The 17219-nt window shown below is 37.0% G+C and overlaps 3 protein-coding genes and 1 pseudogene across 4 annotated transcripts; 3 read left to right on the top strand and 1 right to left on the bottom strand.

The window, feature by feature from the left end:
• Positions 1-1284: 1284 nt before the first annotated feature.
• LOC122036395 (casein kinase 1-like protein 2) lies at positions 1285-8231 on the top strand. Of its 2 annotated transcripts, XM_042595690.1 has the most exons (15): positions 1285-1598; positions 1680-1795; positions 1922-1962; positions 3524-3593; positions 3672-3820; positions 4269-4364; positions 4480-4550; positions 5877-5938; positions 6070-6133; positions 6215-6299; positions 6385-6511; positions 6659-6741; positions 6831-6891; positions 7190-7332; positions 7585-8231. In XM_042595690.1, exons 2-15 carry the CDS (start codon positions 1720-1722, stop codon positions 7852-7854), a joined length of 1398 nt encoding a protein of 465 aa, XP_042451624.1. In that variant the 5' UTR covers positions 1285-1598; positions 1680-1719; the 3' UTR covers positions 7855-8231. The 2 variants fall into 2 exon arrangements, with proteins under 2 accessions (XP_042451624.1, XP_042451623.1); XM_042595689.1 differs by having other exon boundaries at positions 1286-1795.
• A 553-nt stretch (positions 8232-8784) lies between these two features.
• LOC122036391 lies at positions 8785-11539 on the top strand (annotated as a pseudogene).
• A 140-nt stretch (positions 11540-11679) lies between these two features.
• On the top strand, positions 11680-12316 carry LOC122036390 (proline-rich receptor-like protein kinase PERK9). Its single transcript, XM_042595685.1, has 2 exons — positions 11680-11922; positions 12044-12316. The coding sequence occupies exons 1-2, from the start codon at positions 11680-11682 to the stop codon at positions 12314-12316; spliced, it is 516 nt and encodes a 171-aa protein (XP_042451619.1).
• Positions 12317-12659: 343 nt separating this feature from the next.
• LOC122036389 (zinc finger protein ZAT2-like) lies at positions 12660-13792 on the bottom strand. Its single transcript, XM_042595684.1, has 2 exons — positions 13676-13792; positions 12660-13415 (listed from the first exon to the last, which is right to left on the bottom strand). Exons 1-2 carry the CDS (start codon positions 13790-13792, stop codon positions 12660-12662), a joined length of 873 nt encoding a protein of 290 aa, XP_042451618.1.
• Between the last annotated feature and the right edge of the window lie 3427 nt (positions 13793-17219).

Raw genomic sequence — 17219 nt, 5'->3', positions numbered from 1 at the left:
AATAGTTGTGACACAATCAATTGATATAGACCTAGGATTTATAATTTTTTATAATTTCAAACACTAGAAAGGATTGAGTAAGGAAATTGTATATATGATGTAAAAGTAAGTTTTAAGCAAAAATCACACAAGACCTGATATGATCTCACATAGGCCCATGTTGGGCCTAATATGAGACAATATCATGCCCATGTTAGGCCTAATATGAGATGATATCAGGTCCACATTGGACCTGATATTATCCCATATCAGGCCCTCATTGAAGCATAAATTTTAGTAACGTTGGACCACCACTTAGAGCCCTGAATAAGCAATGGATAGTACAATTTACCTCCTTACAACACCAGAAAGTAACAACACATTTATTGGGTGTAATCAAACAAGTTTAGGTCCTTAAGTGGGTTTTGGTCTAAATATATTTATGGACCTAGGGTAATTGGATTTATGCAAACTCTCAATCACTATGAAGGGTTAAACGAGGAGAAGGTACATATGGTATCAAACCAAATTTTTTATCAACGAATATAATGAACCTGATATGATTGCATATTAGGCCCAACATCCTGATACCTACCATATCAACCTAACATGCATGAGCAAGGTCTAGCTAAAATCTAGCATCACAGTGAAGCACCTTGCAGGTGTTTCATCACCTACACACATCGAATGAAACTATAAACACGATTTTTTTCATCACCTTTGCTACCAAACTGTAATAACTTTTTTACATGACAACCTTGCAGTAGTAAATTTATACATTTATCGCTAAATCTTTAATTATATTCTTCTACTAATTTCCCTCTTGTTACAAATTTGTTCTTCAATGCTGCGATTTTTAACCGCTGTTGTCCTATGAATTCTTCTCTTGAAACTCTTGTTTTGCAATGCCGCAAATATCACGAGAAGGTATAACAGGCGGAGGAGGTTCATGATCACTTCGTGTTTTAAAGACCAGTAAGAGGGATGGAGGGAGAGAGAGGTGAGAGGACATGCATCCGAATCACAAAAAAAAATTCAATTAAAAATGTGACTTGGATGCTTAGAAAATGATGATTGACAAGAAGAAATTGACGAGAGGAGTAAAAGAGGAATTCTATTTTTGTTATGCATCATTTGGTATAAATAAACCTATGATACGTCTTTTGATAAATACCTAACCCTACGTACAGCTTTTTGATAAATTGTCATTTTTTAAATTCCAATAAACATTGCGCGTATTTTGTTTTTTTGTTCTAATTAAAAAAAACACCATCAGTGTTAGAGCAGGATAGGTTATCCGGTTCCAACGCGACAACTGCGCCCCCCTTCCCTCTCGTTCGTGTTGCCCTGACCGGCAACGTCGCAGAACCGAAAAGTTTTTCCTTTTCCAAGCCAAGCCAGAGAAAGCAATCAATTGTGGAGCGAGAGAGAGAGAGAGCGAGCGAGACGGCAATGGCTTGCGTTGCCTGCTGCCGATGTCCTGATCGGGTCACGCCATCTTAGGATCACGATCCTTTCCTCCCGTTCCTCCCCCACCCGAAAACCCTAATTTTTGAGTGCTTTCCTACCATTTCGTCGCCGCTCTCGTCCATTGAAGGACCACTGCCCGCGCGACATCGGTCGGCCCTGGGTTCTCTTTTGTCGGGTGAGAAAGGAGTCTTTTTTAATCTTCTTTTGGTGATTTTGGTTCCCGGGATCAGGAGCTTGAATCGGGCGGGTTGCGTTCGTGGTTGTGGTCGGATGGAGCCTCGTGTTGGGAACAAGTTTCGCCTCGGTCGGAAGATCGGCAGCGGTTCATTTGGCGAGATCTATTTAGGTATTAGCGCTATGTTTCTGGATTTTTTTTTCTTCCAATTCTGTTGTGTTTCTTGTGGATTTTTGTTGATAGAATTCTTAAAGTTTACTCGTTCCGGGGTGTTTATAATTGCCGTTTTCTTTGCAGGTACTAATATCCAAACCAATGAGGAAGTCGCAATTAAACTCGTGAGTCTTACCCCTCCGCTTTAATGAGCTTATGCTCTTGGGATGTTCGTTTATTTTCAAACTTTGTGCTGCATTTTGTAATGCATTTTTTCTAAATTTATGTTGCTGCTTGGTTAATTTGTTGATTTTAGCTATTGGTTTGATAGTTATTGTTGATTTCAATCCTCTTCTGATTGTTCCTGGAGTCCCTCTTGTCCTTGTAGATATGGTGGCTATTGGCTTACATATATCATAAATATTCACTCATAAATGCAATTAAGAAATATCCTCCGAATTGCCATTATTTTACTAGAAATCATGTTATATGAGTAAACAAATTTTTTTGGTTGACCTTTATGGTATCAACTGAACTTGCAATTATACTTTCAAACAGGGCAGGTTTGCATGGCAGACTGCAATTAGTTGTGTGTAAGGTTGTCAGACTCACTTTCTTACATAGATGTGAATGAGGTTCCATGGACTCAATTTCAAGATTGAAAGCATAGAGTCGTAACAATATTAGTTGAAATATCATATTAACCATCAAGTAAATAACATCCATGATCATCATTAACTGAACAAAACAAAAGTTTAAAATTCAAAGTTAGATCTTAAGCAAGCAGCAGACAAGTTCAAACTTAAGCTTAATGTTTTAAATGGACAAAGATGCTACAATAACAAGATTGTGTGTGGAAAAAAATAATAAATGATGGTCCAATGAGAAGCTGTGGTATGAAGATTTTGGAAGAACTGAAGGAAGAACTAATGAAATGGAGAAAATGTTGAAAATGAGAAGAGAGAATATTTTGGAACAAAGTGCAAGATGATTGGCAAACAAATCTGGAAATAGTCAAGAGATTAAGAAGATGATGAAAGATGCGAAGAAAAGGTGTCATGATTTGAAAAAGATGACAGAATATGAAATTAGGATTTTTCATTTAGCGTGACAAAATAGTGGGTTCAAAAAAAGGCAACACTTGAATCAATAAGAGTTGACTTAACTCATGACATTAGACTAACTTTGCGAGTTTATGACTTAGAACTTGAGTCGTGTGAACTTGTTCTGATTCAGGGTCTAGGATGGATCTGACTTGGGCATTGGTGCCAGGTTGTAACCTTGTATGAGTCCGCTAGGCAATTTGGGAAGTTAACTATGGTTCTGTGGTATTCTTGCTTTAGCCAAGGATTAGAATGTCAAAACAAGATAGTATTTCTAAGTCATTTCTGACAACGGGCGAACCTAGTTTACAAGGCAGCACCATGCAGGAAGCAGGCTCAATGTTGGAAACCTTGTATTGTAACTAAATAGCCATTTTGTGAGTTAATCTTTAGTCACTTCTAGTGCGAACTAGTAAACCTTGAGTCAAATTCCCTAAGAACATCTTCTTTCTTAGCACTTTCTTGTCACTCTATTCCGTTGAGAAATGTTTAGTGTTTAACTATGTGAAATCTATAATTATTTTTCATGTTTTAGCAACAACCCGAAATTTACTTAAGTCTTCAGCACTGTTAAAATGTATTGAGTGTAGTTTTAGGGTTTCAATTTATTTTCTCATTGTCATGTGAATTTTCTGTTTGACAGGAGAACGTCAAGACTAAGCATCCTCAGTTGCTTTATGAATCAAAGCTGTATAGGATCCTGCAAGGAGGAAGTAATGAAACATTTGCTTTCATTTGTCTCAAGCTGTTTTCAAGTCATCCTCACTCTTTTTTTCTTATTTCCTTGTCAGCTGGAATTCCTAACGTGAGATGGTTTGGTGTTGAGGGTGATTACAATGTCCTTGTTATGGATTTACTAGGACCAAGTCTTGAAGACCTGTTCAACTTTTGCAGCCGTAAGCTGTCTTTAAAGACTGTTCTGATGCTCGCAGACCAGAAGGTATTCCCTTTATTTATTTTATATTTCTTAATTGACATGATAAGGTTGCAACATTGTTTTCTATTTTTGGAACATGCTTAATTAATCCTTGCAGCTGTCATCAGTATATATTTTTACAATGCTTTTACCAAAAATATGTACTTATGTCTTCAGTTTCTCTCTGTTTATTTGTATTTGTGTGATTGCCATCTGTTTATGGATGCCTATCCTATTTGTGGTCTCCCTCTGTAGGGTCTGCCCTTCATTCCTGACTTAATTTTGTCAAATATGTAACAGTGCCTTTCTAGTGAATTCTCTTATGATAGCTGTTGTTACTGCATTCAAATTAACTTTCACACTTAATGTGCTAGCATGGAAGTGAATTGTTTCCTTATATCAATAATTAACTTTGATCTAAATTCCAAATACCGTGTTCTACTGTCTGACCTGGTTAGGTGTCTCACTTCAGTTAAATCGAGTGGAATTTGTGCATTCAAAGTCCTTCCTCCACCGAGACATTAAACCAGATAATTTTATTATGGGTCTGGGTAGACGAGCTAATCAGGTCTGTATTTTCTTCTTTTATCTATACTACTTGTTTGATTAACTTTTCCTTTTATTTGTACTACTATTAGGTTTATCTTTTTCTCAATAACATTTTTTGTTGAATTTCCTTGTAGGTATATATCATTGATTTTGGCCTTGCCAAGAAGTACAGGGACACTTCAACTCATCAGCATATTCCGTACAGGCAAAGACATACTTTAATTCATGAGATCTTGTTGTTGGTAATTATGTTATTTGGATTCAAATACTGGTATCTGATATGGATATGGATCTGGATCTGTACATTGGACACTTATTTTCTAAAAATGGGGGCATAGATACTTGTCAAAAAATTGTAAAAATGGGGACACTGAGATTCATCAGAAAAGGACCTAAATTAGGACACAATCATGGGGATATAAGGAATCATAGTATTTTAAATATTAATGTTAATCTAATATCGCTAAAACTAATTTATTAATATAATGTAAGTTAACATATTATGCGGACTATGTCGTCTTGAACTAAGAATGTCTGAAAGATTGAATTCCATCGCTGTAGACTGTAGATAGACCAGATGGTAGATAACACAGTGGAATATGAAATACAGATTGCTAAGCTTCCTAAATGCTGTTTGAAGATTTATTTAGATTCACATGGCAAACCAGTTTGAGCCATACACTTCCTTTTGAACTACAAAGTCAGTTTCTTTTATGAAGTTATGTTTTTAAGATTTAACAATACGAGTGCCACTCATTAGAGGCACCTGCCAAAGGTATTGTGCAAGTATATTGCCAAGTTAAATGGAAAAAAGATAAAAGTATACATTGATGATACAATAGTAAAGAATAAGACAAAGGAGAATACATAATCATGGCTGAATTGTTCTAGAGCCCACTCTCAACTTGGTTGAACTCAGTCTCCTTCAATCAGCTTTTAGTCAATTTTCCAAACTGAGGTTTGAGCTTAGTTGAGTAGTTAGCATATTTGTCCATTTGTTGTGATCTGGCCACAGATATTTTTAATACCCATTTATCATAGAGACTGATGTGAAGTTAATTAAACATGACACATCTTACTTATCATAGTTGTCTTGGTGGTGTAAGTTTTTTTTTTCCTCTCATTTAGATTTGTTATTGGTTTTTCATTTAAAGTGTGGGAGAGACACTATATTGTCCAGTTTTAATTTACTTCTATTTAGTTTCTCCATCTTGAAGGGAAGCCTTAGCGCAACGGTAAAGTTGTTGCTTTGTGACTACGGGTTCGAATCCTGGAAACAGTCTCTTGCAAAAAACATGGTAAGGCTGCATACAATGGATACTTCACCGGGACCCCGCATGCTTCGTGCACCGGGCTGTCTTTTTTTTTTTTTAGTTTCCCCATCTTCCACAGCCTCTTTTACGTATTATGCTTGGCATACTGTACTGTCTAAACTCTACAATTCTACATTTTAAAATATTTTGGCAGAACAGTGCATCAATGTCAGGTTATAAGTGGCTACTTTATTCATCTCTGTTATTTTCTATTGCAGAGAGAACAAAAATTTAACTGGGACTGCCCGTTATGCAAGTGTGAATACACATCTTGGTATAGGTATAAGAATGGCCTTCCTGTATAACCTAAAACTTATTACAGGAACTTCTCTAATACAGTGCATCAATGGCCATGTTATCTTCTTTGTGGCCATGTTTTTGGTTATCTGACTACTCTTTTCTTCTTATAAGAACAAAGCAGGAGGGATGATTTGGAATCTCTTGGATATGTTCTAATGTACTTCTTGAGAGGAAGGTTGGTCTATTTGGTAGAAACCTTTTACCTCTTATCCATCGTGCAAATTGAAACCTTTGGCTGTTATTGTTTTTTCTCCAGCCTTCCATGGCAAGGTCTAAAAGCAGGAACAAAGAAGCAAAAGTATGAAAGAATTAGTGAAAAAAAAGTCGCCACATCAATTGAGGCAAGCAATAAATCTATGATTACTTTGAAGTCTCCTGCTCGATTGCCTTAGTTATGATTATGAAATGGTTGTTTTATACTTACAGGCTTTATGCCGGGGATATCCTACAGAGTTTGCATCTTACTTCCATTATTGCCGTTCATTAAGATTTGAGGATAAACCTGATTATGCATATCTTAAGAGATTGTTCCGGGAACTTTTCATTCGGGAAGGTTGACTTTCTTCTCACTTATACCAAATTTCAAGTCTTTGGTTCTATTCACGGATGAAACTATGATGGATAATTGAAGACTCAGAATTTTTGCTCGAGTATAAATTATTTTTTTAAAGAGTAAATCACCTTCCTGGTTTCTATGCAGGTTTTCAATTTGATTATGTATTTGATTGGACCATCTTGAAGTATCAGCAATCTCAGATAGCTGGCCCTCCTCCACGTGCAATTGTTAGTCTAAATGCAGATGTTATATGTGCATTCATCTTTCTGTTTCTGAACAAATGGATAACCTTTTTGTTCTATTTTCTACTTCCTAGGGTCCAAGCGCAGGACCTAGCCCTGGCTTGTCTCCTGCTGCCGCCAATGATAGGCAGTCAGGTAATTTCTTACATGTTTGTTTCATAATCCATTGACTGAATATTAACTCTTCGCTAGACAAATCTTTATTCAACTCGATTATTTTCCTTCTTGTTGGCTACTTCTTTAGCTTGTGCAAGTGCATTGGCCAATGTTCATTTAGAAGTCTAAAATACTCTTAGGAATGGCTAACTCTAATTGCATTAGATGAATCACCACATCCAATTTTTATAATCTACTAGACATGCTAACATGTTGAAACCAATTTATCTAATTTTCATAACTAGGAGGGATAAAACTTGGACAAATTGCATTTTAGGTGGTGAGGAAGGACGGACGGGTGGTTGGTTGGCTGTTGATCCCTCCCGTCGAGGACAAGCATCTCCAGCTGTAAATATTGGCAGCCTATCCAAACAGAAGGCCCCTATGGCGAGTGATCCACCTTCCAGTAAAGATGCTATGGTAAGTTATAGATGCCTTAGGATCACTCCTTTTACCCATACACCTATTGTTCCAGTGTTTATTTATATTCATGGTTCTACCTGCAATATCTCGTTGGTTGCTAAACATATCAGAAATGCCTAATGTTCCTGATGCTTCCTAGTTCCGAACTCGTCTAGAATCAAAATTTTCTTTGTTGTCCTTTTTTTAAAGTTACAGAGTCTTCATATGAACTTATTCAGTTATATTTCTTGAACTCAAATGGTGGAGTAGATTTCCAGTTCTGCTTTCATGGGATGGTCAAGTGGATCCTCAAGGCGACCTGCTGTTTCTGGTGGTCGGGATGTGGTAGGGATTGATGTAGATCAATCTCGCACTCGCACTGCAGAGGCGAGCCCAGTGACTTCCCACAAGGTTTCAAGTGCTCAGAGAAATTCTCCAATTATCTCTTCATCTGGAAGGAAACCATCTGCAAATAAGAACTACGACTCCGTGCTGAAAGGCATTGACGCCCTTCATTTCGATACCGAAGAGAAGAACTAGCCATCACCACTACAATCCTGCCGTGACAACTTCAATTTGTGTGATGTTGCTCTGGAGAATCAAACCCTTAAACTGATGGAACACTTTGCATGAATCTTGACCAAGACAATGAGTTGCGAAGTGTTTTTCCTCCGAAAGATGAAAGCAAGTGATTCGACCAGTAAAGGAAATTTGTTCGTATCGTTGAAGAAATACGCTAAAGTTGAAATAAGAATAATTTTGTTTTATTAACCATAGATGTTCCACCATTATGTTTTCGGTATCGTTTTAATTTTCTTATTATTGTTGGAATTTCACATGTTTGATTATGTACTTGAATGTGCCAACATACATTGTGGAGAAGTTGCCACTTATAATTTGGTTTGAATTCATTGATCTCTTCATGAGTCTCCCAATCGAAGGTTATCGTCCTATCCATGACCACTTGGATACCTACATCGCGCGTACAAACCATTTACTCTCGGAAAAGAACTACACAAACAACTAAAGAAACATCAAAGATTGATGTAGTTAGTTAGATCCTAAAGTGTATTAACACAATTAATCTAAACAATTATGATCCTAAAATTTCAGCTTTTTTCTTGTTGCCGAGAAAATTTGGTTAATTCGGTCCAATTGAGACTTAAAACTGAGATATTATTGCTCTTGATGCTCGCTGGATACATCAAAGATTGATGTAGTTAGTTAGATCCTAAAGTGTATTAACACAATTAATCTAAACAATTATGATCCTAAAATTTCAGCTTTTTTCTTGTTGCCAGTTAAATTTGATTAATTCGGTCCAATTGAGACTTAAAACTGAGATATTGTTGCTCTTGATGCTCGCTTATCCAGCTACTTCAAGAGCGCCCCGCATTCCAAGGGGGTGGTGAAGGTTTTTCCAGTAGTGGGAACAACGGGGGCGGCAAGTGTGCTTCATCCTTGTCTGTGATGAATAGCGTCTTCAATGAGACGATACTGGCGGATAAGTTGTCCAAGCTCAATAACACTCAGCAGTGTATCGAGAGTATCCTCCCCGCATTTTGTACCTCTCCTCTCGATTGTAGCAATTTTTAGATGAATCATCTCAACTACTTATTTGGGAAACGATGTCTGTGCATAAGATTTTCTTTTGGAGTGCATTTGCGTTTATTATTTTGCATAATTAAACACGGCAACTGGATGCGATAGCTTGAATCCTTAACTTTCTTTGATCAATAGCTTTGTCACATTGGTGTATTTTCCACCGTAAGAATGCTGAACAGGTTATTCAAACTTGGGACAAGCAATTCCATTGCTCAAAAACAGAGCAGAAAGGTCCTTTCTTGTATCTTGCCAATGACATCCTGCAGAACAGCAAGCAAACTGGAACTGAATTTGTCAGTGAATTCTGGAAGGTTCTTCCATCTGCACTTAAGGATGTACTTGAGAATGGTGATGAATATGGAAAGAATGTCGTTTCCCGACTGGTATGTTATTTGTCATGTATTTGATACTTTTTTCTTTTCAATTGTTTGAGATCTCCATCGTTGACTGAGATTTGAGACTAAAATATGGTTCTTTGGTATTTGGGACACTGTTATTGTCATGTTGAAAGTGATGTCTGAAGCATAGACCAATACTATAAGAAAAGAACTCTTTGCACATATGTTTGAAATCCATGGTTAAGTTTAGCTAGTCAAGCTCTTGGATCTCCACCATTATATGTGCGCTGCTTCAAATTTCTTGTTGAAAGTGTTATTTGAAGTGCTTTTAAAGATACCTTTACTTCTCAATGCTGATACTTTTTTGCATATGAACGTTGACTTCTTTTTTTGGAAAAAACTTACCTATGACCTTTCATCATCTGTGGCCCATTTTTAAAACTTATCTTGCATATTATATGAGAATATATTCCTGATACTCTTTGATTGATTTTATTGCAATATGTGCTCTTTTCTCAATGTTTAAAGGGCAGTCCGGTGCACGAAGCTCCCGTCATGCGGGGTCCCGGGGAAGGATCCATTGTACGCAGTCTTATCCTGTTTTTTTTGTAAGAGGCTATTTCTAGGATTCGAACTCGTGACCTTTTGATTACATGACAACAATTTTACCGTTGCGCCAAGGCTCTCCTTCTCTTTTCTCAATGTTTCCAATGGATAAATACATTGATCTTTATAGCCAACTTTTTAGCAACTTGCAATTGCTTGTTCTCAGCTAATGATCTATTTGATTAATTAATTATTGATTTGTTTCCTTTAGCTTACTTTTATTATTCAAACCATCCAAGAGCATGGGTTTGCATTGATTGCATAAGTGGCCAATCATATCCATCTTATGCATTTCATTGTTAGTTCATGTGAGTTCTCCTGAAAGAAGATTCTTTTACCATGCATAAGTGGCCAATCATATCCATCTTTGTTTCTACAAATGTTAGACATCAAATTATTGTATTCAGTGGATTTGATATCAAAGATGAGATATGTATCTCAAGCAGTGGATCTTATGTATCAACTACTTTTTTTTTGTCTCACTAAACATGAAAAAATGTTTTTCATTATGCATTTCTAAAGGTGGAACATTGAGTTATTTATTTATAGAATTCTGAAAATAATACTCATATTGGGATATATCCTTGATTTGTTAGGTTGACATCAGGGAGCAAAGAAGAATATTTGGGTCTCGTGCACGTGACCTGAAAAAATTGATGCTTGCTAGTGAACCTCCTGATTTGGATTTGAACAAAAAGCTTTACTTCTGTCAGAATCTAAGGAGAGACTCTCGTTCAGTTAAAATAGTAAGGCCATTGTTGTGAATTTCTTTGTTATCATTTGTATTTGATTCATTAGATCAAGAAGCAAATGGCTAAATACACGTTTTCTTCAAAATCAGAAATTATCTGTAGGAGGGACAGCAGAAAAAATTGTTTCTGCAATTCAGTGTCCTTGGTGAACACTCCAATGTGGAGTCCGACTTGGACAGATGCAAATCCGCTGTTCGTTATGTTGGAAAATTGGAAAAAGATGTGCAACGTGCATGAAAAAATGGTAAATAATTGTGAGGGATACAAGAAAATTTCTTTTGATATCCTTAGATGTATTATTGCTACATACAGAGTTAATTAATATTATTTATTTTATCAGATGAAGACCCTCTTAAGGGAGTCATTAGCAACTGAATTGCAGGAACAAGAGGTGGCTCTGAAGGACTGTATAGAGAGGCTCAAGCTAGCCGAAGCAAATCGTTCAGCTCTTGTTACTCAGTTAAAGGTAGCAATGTGGGAACAGGTATGTGAATCACAACTTTCGGTTTTCATATTTGTCTAGTTAGAAAAGTTTCTCCATGTGATTTCTCGTTAGACGTTAGAGTGATGGTTGGAGTGATGGATTCACTGTGAATTTGTTCAGGAATCTCAATTGGAGAATGTTCGCAGCAAAGTGCAGGTAATAATCTGCATGATTCCTTGAATTTCATGAAATTTTCAAAAGAACATCTCGATGTACAGTAATTAGTCACCATATTTTACTTGAAAAGGTGCATGCTTCCAACTTCTGCTCTGATCAAAAGAATTGCAACATGGCAGCTGGCACAAGCCACGGTAGAGGAGGCTGCCAACATGCAGCGGCGACTCAACAACGAGCCAGTCTTGATGCCAACGAAACCACAAACTGAACATGCAAAGCCAGAGAAACGGTCCATCAGCTATAGTTCGGAAAATGACTGCTGAGGTTGCCGATAAGCTTGCAGCTTCCACTCATTCTCAGCAAATAATGACCTCAGTTCTTGTCTTGCACATCACAAGGATACTGCACACATCTTAAAGATATCATGATGCCTTGAGATGTAATCTGGATCGTCCGATCGGCAATGGAACATGGGGACAAAGAAATTTCGGAACAGAGAATCCAAACTACAGTTCTTTCCACCTTCGCTGCCGAAGCAACAAATAATGTAGATCCGGCCACATCGACTAACTTACCTAATTCTCATTCTGCAGTCGCCCCAGATAGGAGGATGATAACTGAAAATCCCATGCCCATTTCTGATACCTCCACAACTTCCTTGATACCCTTTCAGCCAATTGTTGTCTCCACGCCGCATCAGCAAGCAGTATTGTTGCAGCTGGGTCTTGTGTAAGTAGGGGCGAGCATTCAGTTAATTCAGTCCATAAATTAATTAAATTAATCAAAAATCGATTTAGTATTGACTAACTGAATCAAATGACAATTAGTCAGCGCCCCAGACCCAGGACATGTACCCAGTACCGACGCAACAGTACCTTCAGCCTACCGGTGGTTTAATGATCGGTCTACCACAGTCCTACAATTCCATACCTCCACCACAGATGATTAATCTTGCTAGACCATCACCCTTGCTACAGCAGCAACAACAACAGCCCATGGCAATGATACAACAACAGATGCCTCCCCCGCCGGCACCACTGGCCATGTATCAGCCTATGCCCACAAATCAACCACCATCTCAATTCACCTTTCAACAATAGTCCATTCAAATCAAGAGTCTACAATAGTGGACACTATTATCCCCTGATCCGCAAATTGCGGAACAGAGGATCTGTCTAGGATCCACTCGGGGTCAGTGGGGCCCATCGCCTAAATGTGAGAGGTGAGTGCAAATTTTGAGCTTCTATGCCTGCAAGTAGACTGTGTAACAATATATCTATAATAATTAAATGAAACACACAAATTTCATTTTCAATTTTCTATTCATCTGTGCATGAATTTTAAAAATATTATTCATGATTAAAATATTCTGCTAAATTATAAATTTGGAGTTCTAAAGCCCAAAAATTTGCTACACAATACAATAACAGTATTGTTCTGCTGTCATTCCAGGCTGGGCTCCAGGTTGAGGTCCAGGTCCATCATCACCACGCGATGCTTCTTCCTCACTGCCTCCTCGCTCTCCGAACACGAAGCAGAAGCTCGGTTGCTCCCCATCTCATCGGCTTCGCATGACCGAGTCGACGGAGACGCGGCTGGATCATGAGCCTGCTGGATCGAGAGCTCCTTGAAGTGCCGTCTCTGGTGGCCGCCGAGAGCCTGCCCGCTCGTGAAGCTCACGTCGCAGAATCTGCACTTGTGCTCGGTGATCGCCGATTTCCTCGTGGCTGCTTCCTTGTCTGCTTCTTCACCGTTACTGGTCGTCTTGTCCTTGTTATGGCTCGCCGTGTGCCCGCCGAGCGCTTGGTGGGAAGAGAAGACCCTGAAACAGAGGCTGCATGGGTAGGTCCTCTCCCCTGCGGCAGATGCGCCGGCGGAATTTTGTTCAGGTCTGAGCTTTTTGATCCCCTGGTGACTTGGCTGACTCGACGACGCCGCGTGTTGCTCCGATTCGAGCTCGTCCGGACCAGCAAGATCGGATCTTGGAGAAGCGAGAAGCAGCATGCCGGCGACGACTTCAGGGTCGACGTAGTCGTCGATTTGGAACGCCAGCGGCCGGTTCACGCCTCGGTAATCTCGCTCCGGGTGGCACCGGAGGTGGCCGTACAGAGACTTGTTCGACGGGAAGCTCTTCCCGCACTCGGGGCAGGTTGGGATTGGGCTCCTGCCATCCGGCATGATCCGAGCTCCAGCCAATACCTGCGGAAGCACACAAGACATAGAAGCAAAGCATTTACATCTCTGATTATCGGCGAACAGCGAGGTGCGATCAAAAGAACTGGACAAAAATCGCAACCTTTTGAGCTCGCCGAAAGGAGAAGCGGCCGAGAAGAAGAATGCCGACCGATTGCACGCACCAAAAGGCAAGAAGAGGAAATCGAAAGAACCCAAAAAAAAAAAAAACAATTTTTTCAAGGAATTGAATGCAAAAGGCAGGAGTTTTGAGAAATTCAGGCGACGAAATCTCGGCGGAAGCGAAAACAGAGTGGGCGGCGATGAGAAGGAAACCTAAAGGCGGCTGAGTCGACGCCGAGATCGACGAGGAGAAGAGAAGGAGCGATTGCTTCGCTCGCCATCGCCTGCGGTTTTGGCAGCGAAGCTGTCGCAAGAACAGCAAGCAATGAACAGCAGGCCGTTGGATGGGAGGCGTGCGAGATCGCCTACCGTTGATTGCAATCGGCTCGCAAAAGGCAAGTTTCTTAATCCTTCTTTCTTAATATGGAATATTTAATGCATTTTCATCTTTAGTTAGGGAATAAAATTATAACTATGCTAATTGGAATAATGAAATGCACTAATTAAGATTATGAAAAATCATCTTTGGAAAACTAAAATGATTAGAATGTTAGTGTGCTAAATCTACATATTTTTTATAAATACAATAAATGAGAATAATTATGACTAATAAAACTTGATACAATGAACATTACTATTACTAATGTGCTTATATTAGAACTAAGTAATCGTTTAAATATTTTTTAAAATGTGCCTGTTAAAATATTTATATATTAATTATAGGTGAAGAAAGTTCCAATATCTTAATATCTTATAATTTCACCTTATATTTATTTGTTGAATTGTTAAAATGTTTTTTTAATAATTTTTTCTATATTTTAGGCTTCTTGTCAATTTATTAGTTCAATTTGCAATCGATTAATTAAATTTTGAAGTCCAAATTATAAGGGGCTAAATATCACTATATTCCCAAACTATTCAAATTAAGTTGCTAACCATTAGCAAATTCTTCTCAAAGAAGTATACATGGAGAAAAAAATCTTGACCTAAAGATAGTACACGGAATCCTCTAAGATTATTTTACCTTGAAGGAAAAAGTTGAAAAATAAGTGAATGCAAATACAAGAATATCTCTATCTTTTAAAGAAAATTAATCCTAATGACTAGGGGTGTAAATGAACCAAGCCGCTCGTAAGTTATTCGAAGCTCGATTCGATAAAAATTCGTTTGAGCTCATTTAATGAGGCTCGTTAAGATAAACAAACCAAGCTCAAGCTTCGTAATATTCGGCTCGTTAGCTCGTGAACACGTTCGTTAAGCTCATTAAGCAACTTTTAAATAAAAATAATAATAATTTTATTATTGAATATATAGATTTTACACTCTACTTATGAAAAATATAGACAAATATATTAAATTTATTTATTAGAATAAAATTATAAATTTTAATAATATTATTATAATTTTCTCTAAATATATAATTTAGTTTTTAATGAATATTTAAATTTATGATTTATATTTATTAAGCTCGTTTAGGCTCGATAAAAACTCGAATAAGCTCGTGAGCCATGAATATATTCGTTAAATAAAGCTCGAGCTCGGCTCGATTATAAACGAGCCAAGCTCAAATATTCAAGAGTTCGGCTCGGCTCGGTTCAATTACATCTCTACTAATGACTCAAAAAGATGTGAGTCTAAATAGAAAGGTTATAAATCCTTATATAAGAAGATTAAATCCTAATAGGCCGTTCTCAATCCTTATATATGAAGAAGAAAGGGGTGGATCTAAAGAAGTAAAAGACAAACTCAAATGGTAAAAACCTAAGTCCTTAACAAGAGGAGCTTTTGGGTTTTAAAAGACAAACCTAAATATAAAAATTGACTCTTATCCTTTCAAAAAGAAAGAGATGAGCATATGGAGACCTAAATTGAAAAGTTTTAAATTGTAACATTTTAAGGAGAAAAATATGAGCTTAGGTCAACACTATAAATATAAAGATCCTAAATCCTTTTTTATTATAAGGAAAAGTGAAAAAAAAATTGAAGCTTGTGGACTTAGATCGAAAGGTCTTAGTCTTTTACCCATCATTAGGGGTGTAAATTAGTCGAATCAAACTAAGCTTAGTTGTGTTCAAATTTTGTTTATTAAAAATCTTAACAAGCTCAAACTAAGTTCAAGCTTGTATTATTTAACCTTTTAATCGAGCTCAACTATCTATTATTCTTACAATTTATGTTAAATTTTTATCTATTTATGAAATCTATACTATTTATTTATTTTTAACATATTATGAATACTAAATGTGAAATGAATATAAAAAATCTACAAAATATTATTTTTAATAATTAAATTTTATATAAGTTAATAATTAAATTTATTTATAAATTACTCATGAATATTGTTCCTAAACGTTAATGAATCAAATTAACTGGTGTTCAAACTTATTTATTTTATATATTCTTTTACGATTGAATAAATATAATATAAATAAATTTTTATCAAATCGAATTGAATATCAAATTTATTTATGAATAATAAGGTCTGAAATTTTTTATAAGGAGAAAAAGACAAGTAAGGATTATAAAATGTTTAAAATGGTATTATCTAACCAGAAGGGTTGAATGTATTCAAATTGTTTGATTCCTTGCAAACAACTAGGCTCAAACATAATATCAAATATAAGGGTGTAAAATATACTAAAAATTAAAAAATAATTAATCATAATGCAAAATATAATGTTGTTCGAACACCTTGCTCCTATTTCATGTCTTACAATGTAGCAAAGTGCTCTACTAGAGTTTCTTTTTTAACAAATTAAATAATCTCAATTTTAATTTAATTGTATATTCTACGACGACGGAACAGCCATCATCGTGAAACAAACCTTAATCTAGAACTCACAAGGCTTTACAATCAAACACATTACCCATGGAAATAGATATATGTATAACAAAACCTTCTTTTTAAAAGGTATAAAAAATGAACTACCTAATCAATATATTGATTATCCTCCCCAATAATAGCCTCGATGTGGTAGCATTCCCCTTTAGATCTACTAATCTACTATATAAATGATTTTTTAAATGAGACGGTGAAGTAAACTTTTCTATAAAAGAAGTTACTTAATTCTTTTCATGTCTGCCCTTATTTTATTAGTTCGCTAAAATGCATATTTTCTCATGTTAATTTCTTGGGTACAAGTCAAAGGTTTTTTTCCCCTTCAAATCGGGATGCTCCACTTTAATTTTTTTTTTATTAAAAAAAAAGGCATCCGCTTCATTATATAATTACTCAATTACTCTTCAATACTATTCCCATTATTATCACCTATTTAAATCTCAACTAATAGAGTATATATAACCATTATAATTTCATAACTATTATAATACATACAATACCCGATCTCCTAGTCCATATTGATGAACTAGGAGATGAATCACATGAAATTACGGTCAAATCGTGACGATGATCCGGCCACAATTGATTGCGATCCCTCCTTAGGTTCATCGTCCCCGTAGGTTATAGTTTGGATCGGGGCGGGTGGTCGGAGGCCGCCCAAAGACTAGCAGCGGCCTTCAGGTGACCTCCGGTCACCCGTCTCGACCCAAACTATAACCTAGGGGAGCGATGAACCTAAGGAGGGATCGTAATCAATTGTGGCTGGATCACCATCACGATCCGACCACAATTCCATGTGGTCCATCCCCTGGTCCATAAAATGTGGACCAGGAGATCTCCCCCCAACGCATACTTATTCAAAAATATTC

The sequence above is a fragment of the Zingiber officinale genome, unplaced genomic scaffold, assembly GCF_018446385.1.
Source record: "Zingiber officinale cultivar Zhangliang unplaced genomic scaffold, Zo_v1.1 ctg150, whole genome shotgun sequence".
NCBI classification, from domain to species: domain Eukaryota; kingdom Viridiplantae; phylum Streptophyta; class Magnoliopsida; order Zingiberales; family Zingiberaceae; genus Zingiber; species Zingiber officinale.
This window is presented reverse-complemented; position numbering and strand designations above follow the sequence as displayed.